The sequence below is a fragment of the Cherax quadricarinatus genome, chromosome 51 (genome assembly GCF_038502225.1).
Source record: "Cherax quadricarinatus isolate ZL_2023a chromosome 51, ASM3850222v1, whole genome shotgun sequence".
Taxonomy (NCBI): domain Eukaryota; kingdom Metazoa; phylum Arthropoda; class Malacostraca; order Decapoda; family Parastacidae; genus Cherax; species Cherax quadricarinatus.
Genome location: NC_091342.1, coordinates 7187410 through 7201142, shown reverse-complemented (window position 1 = coordinate 7201142; position 13733 = coordinate 7187410). Strand labels below are relative to the sequence as shown.

The following is a 13733-nucleotide window of genomic DNA, read 5'->3' as shown; positions in this document are numbered from 1 at the left end:
CAGAAATTGAAGCAGACTTATCAAAAACTCATAAAACCAACCAGGGGATTAAGGAAAGTCTCTGCCCTTTCCTAGGAAAATCACAGTCTGCTTTTTGCACCAGTTTGATGCTTATTTCAGGCCACTTCTGATCTTAAACCAGTCAAAATTTTAATTTCACTCATACGGTATGTCTTCCAGTCTCTCTCAAATATATATGAACTTCTTTCTAAAAAAAACTAATATCTCGCCAAGTCACACAGAAATGTGTCTAACCTATGTGCCAAAGAATAATTCGTAATACCTACGTGCCAAAGAATAATTTGTAATACCATGACAGGAATGATTTGCAACTAATCCACAAATTGGGAATAAAACTAGACAGTGTATCAATTCATTTTCGACCATTATTAAGTACTGTACCTTCTTGATTTGCTAATGATTCCTGACAGAACAAAACATTGTCCAGTTTCATCTCCATCTTTTATACTTATTCACTTGGAGGATAGGAGGATAATTTATTCTTTATCCATCTCAATATATGCTTAATATTGAAACTGCTATGTTTTCTTATGTGTGGGGTGGGAAAGGTTGCAGGTAAATAAAGCTAAAGATACTAGCAGCAGTGTGTATATTTGGTGTTTAAGTTTGAAACACCACAAAAAAAAAATTAACAAATATTTTCATAAAATTGTCAAACAGTTGCAATGTGTGTGATATCTAAATATAACTGTTTTTCCAAAAAAGTTATTAAAATTATTTCACGGAAATTTATGTACATGTACTAAAAAATCAGTCAATGTGAAAGTAAGTGCAGTATTAGTGTGTGATTTCAGGAACCCAGCCCACTGACCCACCACATTAAATAAGACTCTTGAATGTGTTATGTGTGTGTTTATTAATTCATTATATATATGCATTGCATGTATGTATGTGTACGGTAGGAAACAGCCGACGTGTTTAAAAAAAGGTATTTATTTATTCAGGGTCATTTGAATTATGTCAGCACACTTCTGGCAAGTCAGCAATTGAATGAATAGTGGATTTTTTTTTCCTACCATGGTGGAAGATGGATGTTTAGGTAAAAATTTATTTACTTAATTTAGTTATTTATTTATATATCTAATCTATCCCCTACCAAGGTGAGGCAACCCAAAGGGGAAAAGCACATTCACCATCACTGTTCTTTTGGGTGTCTTTCCAGAAGAGCAGACATCACAATTTTAAGAACTCTTCATGTATAATTAATTTAGATTTAATCAGCATACAGCTTTTGTATTTTTCATTGATCACATGTATTCACCAGTTTTCTCTTTGTGCATGCTTTCTTCTGGGACTCTTCAGCAGTAAGTATTTCTATTCCCCATTTATGCTAACACCCTCCCCTAACCTCGACACTGATGTGCTCCTCCCACCTCCCAACTTTACACTTCATCAAGGGCATACTCGTTCACGGAGTGCATTACTTGCCAGTCGTCAACACCCAATAAGGAAGAGCAGCATTTTCAGTGATATGGATGATACATCCCCAGGGGACTCAGTGGATGACCCCCCACTTGTTCCAACTCACTCAGTACCAGTAAAGAGCTACCCTGGAGTAGCTATACCTGTGCTGCAGAGGCCACACAAGGAGGTAGGTCCTGAGGCCATAGAGAGAAGCATAGCCAAGGCAGAGGCTATTGATAGTAGGCCATCGGACCCTTTTGAGAAGCCAAGACTGACCCCTAGTAAATTTTTTAGTGAATGTTTCCCTTCTCAAGAAAAAAGTAAAATTCCCGAATTGCACCACATGAATTCTTCCCATAGTTTAGATGAACTAGAACTGTCAACTTTGACTGTTGACTATTTGCAAGATAAATTGCCTGTGGCATCAGCCCCTCAATCAAGAGGGCCCTCACCATCTGGATGTAAGCCAGCACTCATTAAATCTTTCTCAACTTCACCTAGGGATGGTCCAGCTAAAAGTGATCCCATACCCATACCGAAGAAAGCATTCACTACTCATAGCCGGTCTAAGTCCAGTGGAGCTTTAAAACCAGAGAAAACCTTTGAGTTGGCTCAGTCTGCAAGGGATGACATTTCTCTGTTACAAAGAGATCCTAGCTTAATGTCTCATGGAAGCTCAAATATATATGAACTTCTTTCTAAAAAAACTCATATCTCGCCAAGTCACACAGAAATGTGTCTAACCTATGTGCCAAAGAAACCTGAACTACCATCTTCATGGGAAAGGGAAAGATCTCGAAGCCACAGGCATGGTGAACATTTGTTTACGTCTAGATCCTTAGAACGACCCTCAACTCCTAAGCATAATAAGCACCTTTCATCAATTCACAAAGTATCCTCACTACCCCTTCAGCAGTCCCGAGACAGATCTCCAAGTCCTGTTCGTAGCCAAAATCACTGGAGACTAGAACGTCAGTATGCACAGTTTGCTCGAGATAATACATGTGATTTGAAAGATGTTGAATTAGGACATCTCCGTAGAACATTAACCCATGAAGAGGAAATCAATCTCATTTTATCAGGCGATTCTAAATACCTTACAAAAATGAAATCCCCAGAAAGTTTTACACCCCCAGAAATTTCAGAAGTTGATGGCTTATTATTAAATGATAACGAGTATGAAATGAAATTTTGACTTTCAGGTTTGATTATCTTTGCTTGCCTTTTAGTGATCACTCTCTATGTTTTAGGATACTATTTCTGGGTCACCCAACTCTTAGCTTCTGTTGAGCATGTTAGTGTTGTACAAGATTTAAAAACAAGTTGAAAATGAAAGTTTTAGGTGTTAGTAAAATCGTTATTAATTGCTTATTATTTAAGCATCACTGATGCTATGAACTAATATTTCAGGTTCTTGGTTATTTCAAAACAGGTTTGTATGCATATGTAACTAAGCTTATGTGATTAGTTGTTTTTAACTGTGAAAGAATGGCACTTACCTTATAATTATCAATATTTGTTGAATAAACAGTACAGTATTTAAAAACTTGCGGTTAGGTAGGTCATGTACAATGAAACTAATTGTAATATAGAGAAGCAATGCATTGCCCTGGTGATTCACTTTCAGGAAAGGACTTAGGATTGTCACATTTCTTTCAGAATCGAGCTTTTTTTTTAACTCACATTCGTTATAAAGTTTTAATGTCCTTTATTTAATGCCACTGGTACTTTTTAATGAGTTGTGCATTACATTTTAAGTGGAATTAATGAGCTTCACAGAGTTGGTTATTTTGACCCAGTTTTCTAAACTGCTGTAACTTTTAAAATACTTTCCAGCTTCAAAGGTGTGAAGTGTTCACATGTTGGTAGGAAATGGTTGTGGTTTGGCACAATTGATTGCTTGCCTTTACTTTTCTGCCTGTTAAAGTTTTTAATTTTTATTATGCTTTTTGCTCATTTATTCAGTGGATAATTTCTTGTCATTTTTTTATTTGAACCTTATTAATGTAATGTGCGTCTTCCATGCAAGTATAAGAATAGATGACATGCACACATGAGCACATACACCCAAACAATGTACACACCTCATTATCTAGCATAAGATTATTCTGGATTTATTAGTGCTTAAAGGCAAATCATAATATTTAGTTTTTCCTTTACTGATGTTCTAATTTTTTCATATTTTCCTAATGAAATTACTCTTGTAATAATTTTCTAGCTAGATATCCATTGTGATAAACATAATTTGTAGGTGGTCTAAGTCCTGTGCCAAAATGGAAGTTTAAAATTTTTCGTAAGTGTGGTTGTCTTGAATCTTAATTCATGCTGTGTATCGTTGTTTATTCTTGAGCCCATCGCTATCTAAAAGATGTTTTTTAACATACTTAATAAAAGATTTATCCACCCCAAAAAACAGTTGTCCATGAAAACTCAAGAGTAGCTTAGTCTTTGGTTAACAGATGAGGTATTTTTTCTTCTTGTGTATTCAGCCCTCATGACAGTGTATCAACCATCAATGTTATCAGTTGAGAATACCATAGTAATTTTTTTGCTATTATTTCTTGCTAAGGTTTTCACATACCACTTCCTTTTTTCATATGCCAGTCTTCATTTATACCCTTAGGGCATTTTACAATCCCATTTTTAACAGTATTCACATTCTTGCCTTTACTCAGGTAATCAGTACCATATCTGTTGTTTTCATGACAGTTTACATAAGAATGTCTTCCAATTTGCAGTCACCAGTCAGTAGTAAATGACTAGCTGTTATTTTTGAGTTTCTTCACTCCCCTACTCCACTTATTTGTCAGTCATAACCAGCAGTCTCTTAACCAATTATTTTTTGCATCTCGGCTGCCATGTAGTAAATGGTCTTCCAATTCTTGTTTTTTATGTCTATGATGATAGATATTTCTCTCTATATCATTCTTGAGTCTGCTGTAACAGTTTTCCATGATTTAATCTCCAGTATACAAGACTCAGTCTTCCATGTTTCAGTCTTTTGTCTCCAATACTTAGTTCTCTGTAACAACTGGACTTCATCTACCAGACTTTCAGTATTACTATTTACAACTGTAGTTGATGGTTGGTGCAGAAGCATTGTAACTTGTGCAGAAAGTTTCCATAATATTTTTAAGGAATAATTTTTATGCCAAATTGCATCAATATTATTAATTATGAGGTGAGGGCTTTTAAGTAAGGTGAATCCTTACAAATTACCCTAAAGGTCTCTTCTTGTGAGTGAATTTGACATTATGTACTTGCATTGCTATATCATTCTTATTGTTACAGTTTGCATCTTGTTGAAAGATTACTGATTAAATTATGGTATTGTTGCAGTATGCTTCTATTTCTTCACAATTGACATTTTACACATTGTTTCAGAAACTTACGAAAAATATTTAGTTATATGAATGATGACAGTAGACTGAATACCTTTTTATATCTTTTACAATTGAAAAGGTAAGTCCTTTATCTGTTTTTTAAGGAATTGCTTTGTCTTCCGCCTCAGCTGCACAAATAAACCATCTTGCATTAATGGCTTACAGAAACTTAGTGGAATGTTTTAATATTCACATAAGACAAAAGAAAAGGTATACCATAATTGATTGTTTTCCTAGTTAAGTATTTGTGGTGCATTTCCGAACCACGTATGAAAATCAGTTTGTACACTTGAACACTGATCTGTATTCAGAACCAGAGCAATAGAAATGGGAAAGATTATAAATAATGCTCTTCATGTTTATAGAGCTTGTTATAATATGAAGAAAAATATTAAGCTGTTTATTAATATTGTTAGTAAATATTTGTGTTTGGGCGATTTTATATATATATATATATATATATATATATATATATATATATATATATATATATATATACACACACACACACACACACACACATACACACACACACACACACACACACACACACACACACACACACACACACACACACACACACACACACACACACACACACACACACACACACACACACACACACACACACACACACACACACACACACACACACACACACACACACACACACACACACACACACACACACACACACACACACACACACACACACACACACACACACACACACACACACACACACACACACACACACACACACACACACACACACACACACACACACACACACACACACACACACACACACACACACACACACACACACACACACACACACACACACACACACACACACACACACACACACACACACACACACACACACACACACACACACACACACACACACACACACACACACACACACACACACACACACACACACACACACACACACACACACACACACACACACAGACAGAGTTGACCCCCGGTTAACGATATTTTTTCATTCCAGAAGTATGTTCAGGTACCAGTACTGACCGAATTTGTTCCCATAAGGAATATTGTGAAGTAGATTAGTCAATTTCAGACCCCCAAACATACACGTACAAACGCACTTACATAAACACACTTACATAATTGGTCGCATTGGGAAGTGATCGTTAAGCGTGGGTCCACTGTATATATATATATATATATATATATATATATATATATATATATATATATATATATGTATGTATATACACACACACACACACACACACACACATACATACATACATACATACATACATACATACATACAGTGGTCCCTCAATAATCGTCCGGCCTGAAAGTCGTTCATTTCGGAAATAGTCCCATTATTTTGTCTAAGCATTGGCTTGCAAATGGTCTGTTAACTCGCTAATCGTCCTGCATCTGGGACGCGTACTCATGCTCTGAGCCGCCGGGGCCTGCCTTCCCAGCCAGTGTGCCATTGTTTACCAGTGAGTGACGGTCCCCTAACTTGCTCCTACGAAATATTTCATAATATTCCATTGATTTTAGTGCTTGCAAGTGCTAAATAAGCTACCATGGCTCCAAAGAAAGCTTCTAGTGCCAGCCCTTTGGTAAAGAATGTGAGAAACACGTATAATTTATGAAAAAGTTTGAAGAAATATGCAAAGGCGGTGGTGGTAGAGTGGAAGCAGTTGTGATAGTGGTTGATGGTGGTAGAGGATGGTAGTGATGGTGGTAGAAGGTAGTAGTGATGGTGGTAACAGTTGTAATAGTGGTAGAAGGCAGTAGTGATGGTGGTAGAGGGTGCCTTCTTTAGTGATTCAGCGATTCTATCAACTCCTCCAATGTTGTTGGAGTTATATAGGGCTACAGAAAACACCACCTATATAGGGCTACAGAAAACACCACCGCCTCAGCTGCTGCTTCACCACCATTATGGACGGCTTACTCTCAGTGGCCCTTATATACCCAACAACAACACAACACAACACCTCTCGTGACATACGTAATGACTTATTTTATTCATTCTAGAGTATATTCCATGTTTCTATGTTATTAATATTGTTTATTATGTCATATTAGTTGAATTGTGATAGATAAATAAGCCGTAGAGTTGATATTAGTGCCATATTCTCCAACAATAAACTTACCATCCCTCCCTCACACAAACAAGTCTTCAATAAGAACATAAGAAAGGAGGAACACTGCAGTAGGCCTGCTGGCCCATACTAGGCCGGTCCTTCACAAATCCAAACCACTAACACAACAAATGCTACCCAAACAATAAGCTCAGGTGCAAGTCCGACTCAAATCCAACCCCTCTCACTCGTGTATTTATCCAACCTAAATTTGAAACTACCCAAGCCATAGCTTTTAGAACATAAGAAAGGAGGAACACTGCAATAAGCCTGCTGGCCCATACTAGGCCGGTCCTTCACAAATCCAACCTACTAACACAACAAATGCTACCCAAGCAATAAGCTTAGGTGCAAGTCTGACTCAAATTCAACCCCTCTCACTCATGTATTTATCCAACTTAAATTTGAAACTACCCAATGTTTTAGCTTCGATCACCCTACTAGGCAGAAAGTTCCACTCATCAACTACCTCTATTACCAATGTTCATTTATACATTTTATTAGTGCTTTACATTTATTTGGCATTCTTTTCTGCATGTAAATCTATATTTATGCTAGGGAAGTGACCCCTTAAGTGACCTAGAGTCCTTATGGAGGGGGATTCCCCTTCCAAACAATACCCTCTCTTCCCTCTCTCCTCCTCCCTGTCTTCCATTCAACAACAACAGCCTTCAATAAAGGTAACTGTCATGTTGAATGTTCATTCTTTTGTGCATGTAAATCTATCTTTTAGGTAAAAAAAAAATTGTTGTTGATACTTCTGGGTGTCTGGAACGAATTAATTGGATTTACATTATTTCTTAAGGGGAAAATTGATTCGAAAATCGTCTATTTCGATAATAGTCCCACTTCCAGGAACGGACCCCCAAGTTTCGTGATTAATCTGTTCCAGAGAGCCTGCCGAAAGTCGAAATTCACGAAAGTCGAAACCATTTTCCCCATAAGAAATAATGGAAATAAAATTAATCTGTTCCAGACACCCAAAAATATTAAAATTAAATATTTTTTTTCAAATTAAATAAAGATTTACATACTGAAAACAATCTGAAATCAAGTACATGCATATAAAAAATAATAATAACAATATACTTACCTTTACTGAAGACTTCTGGGTGGATGGAAGACGGGAGGAGGGGATAGGAGGAAGGTGTACACTATTGTTTGGAAGGAGAATCTCCTTCCATTAGGACTTCAGGTAGCAAGTCCTTTTCTGGGGTTACTTCACTTCTTTAAATGCCACTGGGAATAACGTGAGAGTCACTGGACCCCTGTCGCATAAAATATCTGTCCAGAGAGGTCTGTTTCTGTCATTTCTTTATGATTTGCCTGAAGTGGGACAAGGTTTTGTCACTGAACATGTTGCAGATATGGCTTGTTTCAGCTTGGTCAGGGTGATACTTTTCAACAAAACTTTGCAACTCATTCCACTTTGAACAAATGTCCTTAATCACCGAAGAAGGCACCTCCTTCACTCTCTTTTCCTCCTCCTCTGAAGCAAGTTCCTCAGCTGTGGTCTGATGCTGTTCCAGTTGAAGCTCTTGCAGTCCGTCAGTGGTTAGCTCTTCCCTGTGGTCCTCCACCAACTCTTCCACATCCCCGTCACTCACCTCCAACCCCACGGACTTGCCCAATGCCACAGCACCTTCCACAACAGGCAGAGGGTCAGCAGGGTCAGGGTCTGCCTCAAACCCTTCAAAATCCCTCTGGATCATCTTCTTCGCTTTCTTTACTAAAGGGCTTCCACTTGCTTTCCTTGGGCCCATGGTGACTTATTTAGCAGTTGCAATCACAAAAAAAACAATGGATTATTACGTATGAACCTGCGGGGTGATGGTCACGTGTTGGTAAACAATGGCACACTGAGCGTGAATGGCGTGGGAGACTGACTTTGTGTGCACGGTGATGGGCAGACAGGTACTGGACGGTTGCCGAATCACGAGTCTAATCACGAAACTCGAGGCCAAATTTTGTCGAAAAAACTTGCCAAAGTCGAATTTCACGAAAGTCAATGCTGCCGAAACTCGGGGGGTCCACTGTATATACGTATGTATATATATATATATATATATATATATATATATATATATATATATATATATATATATATGTGTGTGTGTATATATATGTATGTATGTACAGTGGACCCCCGGTTAACGAACTTTTTTCATTCCAGTAGTATGTTCAGGTGCCAGTACTGACCGAATTTTTTCCCATAAGGAATATTGTGAAGTTGATTAGTCCATTTCAGACCCCCAAACATACACGTACAAACGCACTTACATAAATACACTTACATAAATACACTTACATAATTGGTCGCATTTGGAGGTGATCGTTAAGCGGGGGTCCACTGTATATATATATATATATATATATATATATATATATATATATATATATATATATATATATATATATATATATATATATATATATATATATATACACACACACACACACACATGGAGGGATATGTTGTGTATCTTTATACGTATATGCTTCTAAGCTGTTGTATTCTGAGCACCTCTGCAAAAGCAGTGATAATGTGTGAGTGTGGTGAAAGTGTTGAATGATGATGAATGTATTTTCTTTTTGGGGATTTTCTTTCTTTTTTGGGTCACCCTGCCTCGGTGGGAGACGGCCGACTTGTTGAAAAAAAAATATATATATATATATATATATATATATATAGATATATATATATATATATATATATATATATAGATGTATATATATATGTATGAAGGATGAGGTTAATCATAGAATTGATGAGGGAAAAAAGGTGAGTGGTGCATTGAGGTATATGTGGAGTCAAAAAACGTTATCTATGGAGGCAAAGAAGGGAATGTATGAAAGTATAGTAGTACCAACACTCTTATATGGATGTGAAGCTTGGGTGGTAAATGCAGCAGCGAGGAGACGGTTGGAGGCAGTGGAGATGTCCTGTCTAAGGGCAATGTGTGGTGTAAATATTATGCAGAAAATTCGGAGTGTGGAAATCAGGAGAAGGTGTGGAGTTAATAAAAGCATTAGTCAGAGGGCAGAAGAGGGGTTGTTGAGGTGGTTTGGTCATTTAGAGAGAATGGATCAAAGTAGAATGACATGGAAAGCATATAAATCTATAGGGGAAGGAAAGAGGGGTAGGGGTCATCCTCGAAAGGGTTGGAAAGAGGGGGTAAAGGAGGTTTTGTGGGCGAGGGGCTTGGACTTCCAGCAAGCGTGCATGAGCGTGTTAGATAGGAGTGAATGGAGACGAATGATACTTGGGACCTGACGATCTGTTGGAGTGTGAGCAGGGTAATATTTAGTGAAGGGATTCAGGGAAACCGGTTATTTTCATATAGTCGGACTTGAGTCCTGGAAATGGGAAGTACAATGCCTGCACTTTAAAGGAGTGATTTTGGGATATTGGCAGTTTGGAGGGATATGTTGTGTATCTCTATACGTATATGCTTTTAAGCTGTTGTATTCTGGGCACCTCTGCAAAAGCAGTGATAATGTGTGAGTGTGGTGAAAGTGTTGAATGATGATGAAAGTATTTTCTTTTTGGGGATTTTCTTTCTTTTTTGTGGGTCACCCTGCCTCGGTGGGAGACGACCGACTTGTTGAAAATAAATAAATAAATATATATATATATATTTTTTTTTTTTTTTTCAACAAGTCGGCCGTCTCCCACTGAGGCAGGGTGACCCAAAAAAGAAAGAAAATCCCCAAAAAAGAAAATACTTTCATCATCATTCAACACTTTCACCACACTCACACATTATCACTGCTTTTGCAGAGGTGCCCAGAATACAACAGTTTAGAAGCATATACGCATAAAGATACACAACATATCCCTCCAAACTGCCAATATCCCAAACCCCTCCTTTAAAGTGCAGGCACTGTACTTCCCATTTCCAGGACTCAAGTCCGACTATATGAAAATAATCGGTTTCCCTGAATCCCTTCACTAAATATTACCCTGCTCACACTCCAACAGATCGTCAGGTCCCAAGTATCATTCGTCTCCATTCACTCCTATCTAACACGCTCATGCACGCTTGCTGGAAGTCCAAGCCCCTCGCCCACAAACCTCCTTTACCCCCTCTTTCCAACCCTTTTGAGGACGACCCCTACCCTCCTTCCTTCCCCTATAGATTTATATGCTTTCCATGTCATTCTACTTTGATCCATTCTCTCTAAATGACCAAACCACCTCAACAACCCCTCTTCTGCTTTCTGACTAATACTTTTATTAACTCCACACCTTCTCCTAATTTCCACACTCCGAATTTTCTGCATAATATTTACACCACACATTGCCCTTAGACAGGACATCTCCACTGCCTCCAACCGTCTCCTCGCTGCTGCATTTACCACCCAAGCTTCACATCCATATAAGAGTGTTGGTACTACTATACTTTCATACATTCCCTTCTTTGCCTCCATAGATATCGTTTTTTGACTCCACATATACCTCAACGCACCACTCACCTTTTTTCCCTCATCAGTTCTATGATTAACCTCATCCTTCATAAATCCATCCACCGACACGTCAACTCCCAAGTATCTGAAAACATTCACTTCTTCTATATATATGTATATATTATTTATTTTTTTTTTTTATATTATCACACTGGCCGATTCCCACCAAGGCAGGGTGGCCTTAGGGATTTCAATGCTAAAGTGGGTAAAAATGTTATGGAGGGAGTAGTAGGTAAATTTGGGGTGCCAGGGGTAAATGTAAATGGGGAGCCTTTAATTGAGCCATGTGTAGAAAGAAATTTTGTAATGAGTAATACATATTTTATGAAAAAGAGGATAAATAAATATACAAAAAATATATATATATATATATATATATATATATATATTTTTTTTTTTTTTTTTCAACAAGTTGGCTGTCTCCCACCGAGGCAGGGTGACCCAAAAAAAGAAAGAAAATCCCCAAAAAGAAAATACAATCATCATCATTCAACACTTTCACCACACTCACACATTATCACTGCTTTTGCAGAGGTGCTCAGAATACAACAGCCTAGAAGCATATACGTATAAAGATACACAACATATCTTTCCAAACTGCCAATATCCCAAACCCCTCCTTATAAGACATATATATATATATAATATATATATATATATAATATATATATATATATAATATATATATAGAATATATATATATATATATATATATATATATATATATATATATATAGTATATATATATATAGTATATATATATATATATATATATATAGTATATATATATATATATATATATATAGTATATATATATATATATATATATATATATATATATATATATATATATATATATATATATATATATAGTATATATATTTATTTATTTATGTATTTAATCTTATGAGTCATAGAGTGGATGTTAGGACTAAGCTATTAGGCCTTTTAAAAATTATATATGAAGGAAAGTTTTCATTATCACTGCCAGTTTTTTATGAAAATGTGCTTTGAGGAGAGGTTGCAATGACTCAAAAATGATCAAAATCAAGAAGAAAGATTTAAATACAGTAAGTTAGAATTTGTCCCAGGATAAATTTTAGTGTATAAAGGAATGGTCATAAGGTGTAGCTACTACTGTACTAGTTCTTGAGAATGTACAGCATATTATGATCACATTCATTTTCTAATGTGCATGTTCATTTGATTTGCTACTTAATATGGGTAAACGTGTATTTTACAGCTTAAAACTTTGTAAATAGATTTGGGAGAAAATCAAAGTACAATTTTTCAGTACTCCCCATAATCTATAATAACAAAAATAGGACTGTGATTGGTATTTTCCCGAACAGTACTTTAGCCTCTGTCAGTTTGCTTATGCGGATTTTTTGTTTTTATTTGGCATCAGTTTAAATCAGTATTACAAGATTTTGGAAACACTTCTTGGTTATCTGCTAACAAAACTAAAAAGTAAAGCATTCTCCAAGTATTTTGTGTAAAAAATCAATTTTTAGTGCATGTGATCCTCATTCTGAAAATGTTTATTTTTTATTATCACACTGGCCGATTCCCACCAAGGCAGGGTGGCCCGAAAAAGAAAAACTTTCACCATCATTCACTCCATCACTGTCTTGCCAGAAGGGTGCTTTACACTACAGTTTTTAAACTGCAACATTAACACCCCTCCTTCTGAAAATGTACGTACAGTAAATCTTTAATTAACATACCTCCGTTTAACGAATTTCATCAATTATGAACAGAATGATTGGTTAGTAAATGTTGGAAATCTAGGACAAAATTTGAAAATGTTCTTAACTCGGGTTTATGTCCATATTGATATTGTCTGGTTGAATTGACTCATAGGACCAAGTTCAGTGACCCTGATGTTTGGCCATGTCCAAGACCTCTCTATTTTCATTGTTTCCTCAGTCATAGACAGCCTACTTTAGTTTATTGTTTGTGCTCACACATACACTCATCATTTCATCTCTGTTTTCCCTGGATTTACAGTGTTTTGCGTGACATTAACAACATATTAAGTTAAGCACAGTTAACATTGGCTTCTAAACCAATAGGTGGTGTCACTGTTAAGCAGAAATTTGAACTAAAAAAGAGGTTAATCTGGTATCTCAATGACACGGGTATGGGAGGAAGATGGTGTTAAGAACCAATGCCTGTGCTCTTAATTTAGTGTAGATGCTAGCCATAAAGGTTCAATAGTTGGTCCTAGAAAGCATATGAAAATGGCTCTTGATGAAGAGCTTGAGAAAACAGTGTGTTCTGTTGGTAGTAATGCTCATGGTGTTGATCT

The 13733-nt window shown here is 36.6% G+C and overlaps 1 protein-coding gene across 1 annotated transcript in view; it reads left to right on the top strand.

Annotated features, from left to right (window-relative positions):
• The window catches only part of LOC128694691 (nicotinamide mononucleotide adenylyltransferase), a 148271-nt gene that overhangs the window by 43012 nt on the left and 91526 nt on the right, over nucleotides 1–13733 (top strand). Inside the window, exon 5 of the mRNA XM_070095620.1 lies at nucleotides 1327–1612. Coding sequence (XP_069951721.1) covers nucleotides 1327–1612 — 286 coding nt within the window. The remainder of the gene's footprint in view (nucleotides 1–1326; nucleotides 1613–13733) is intronic.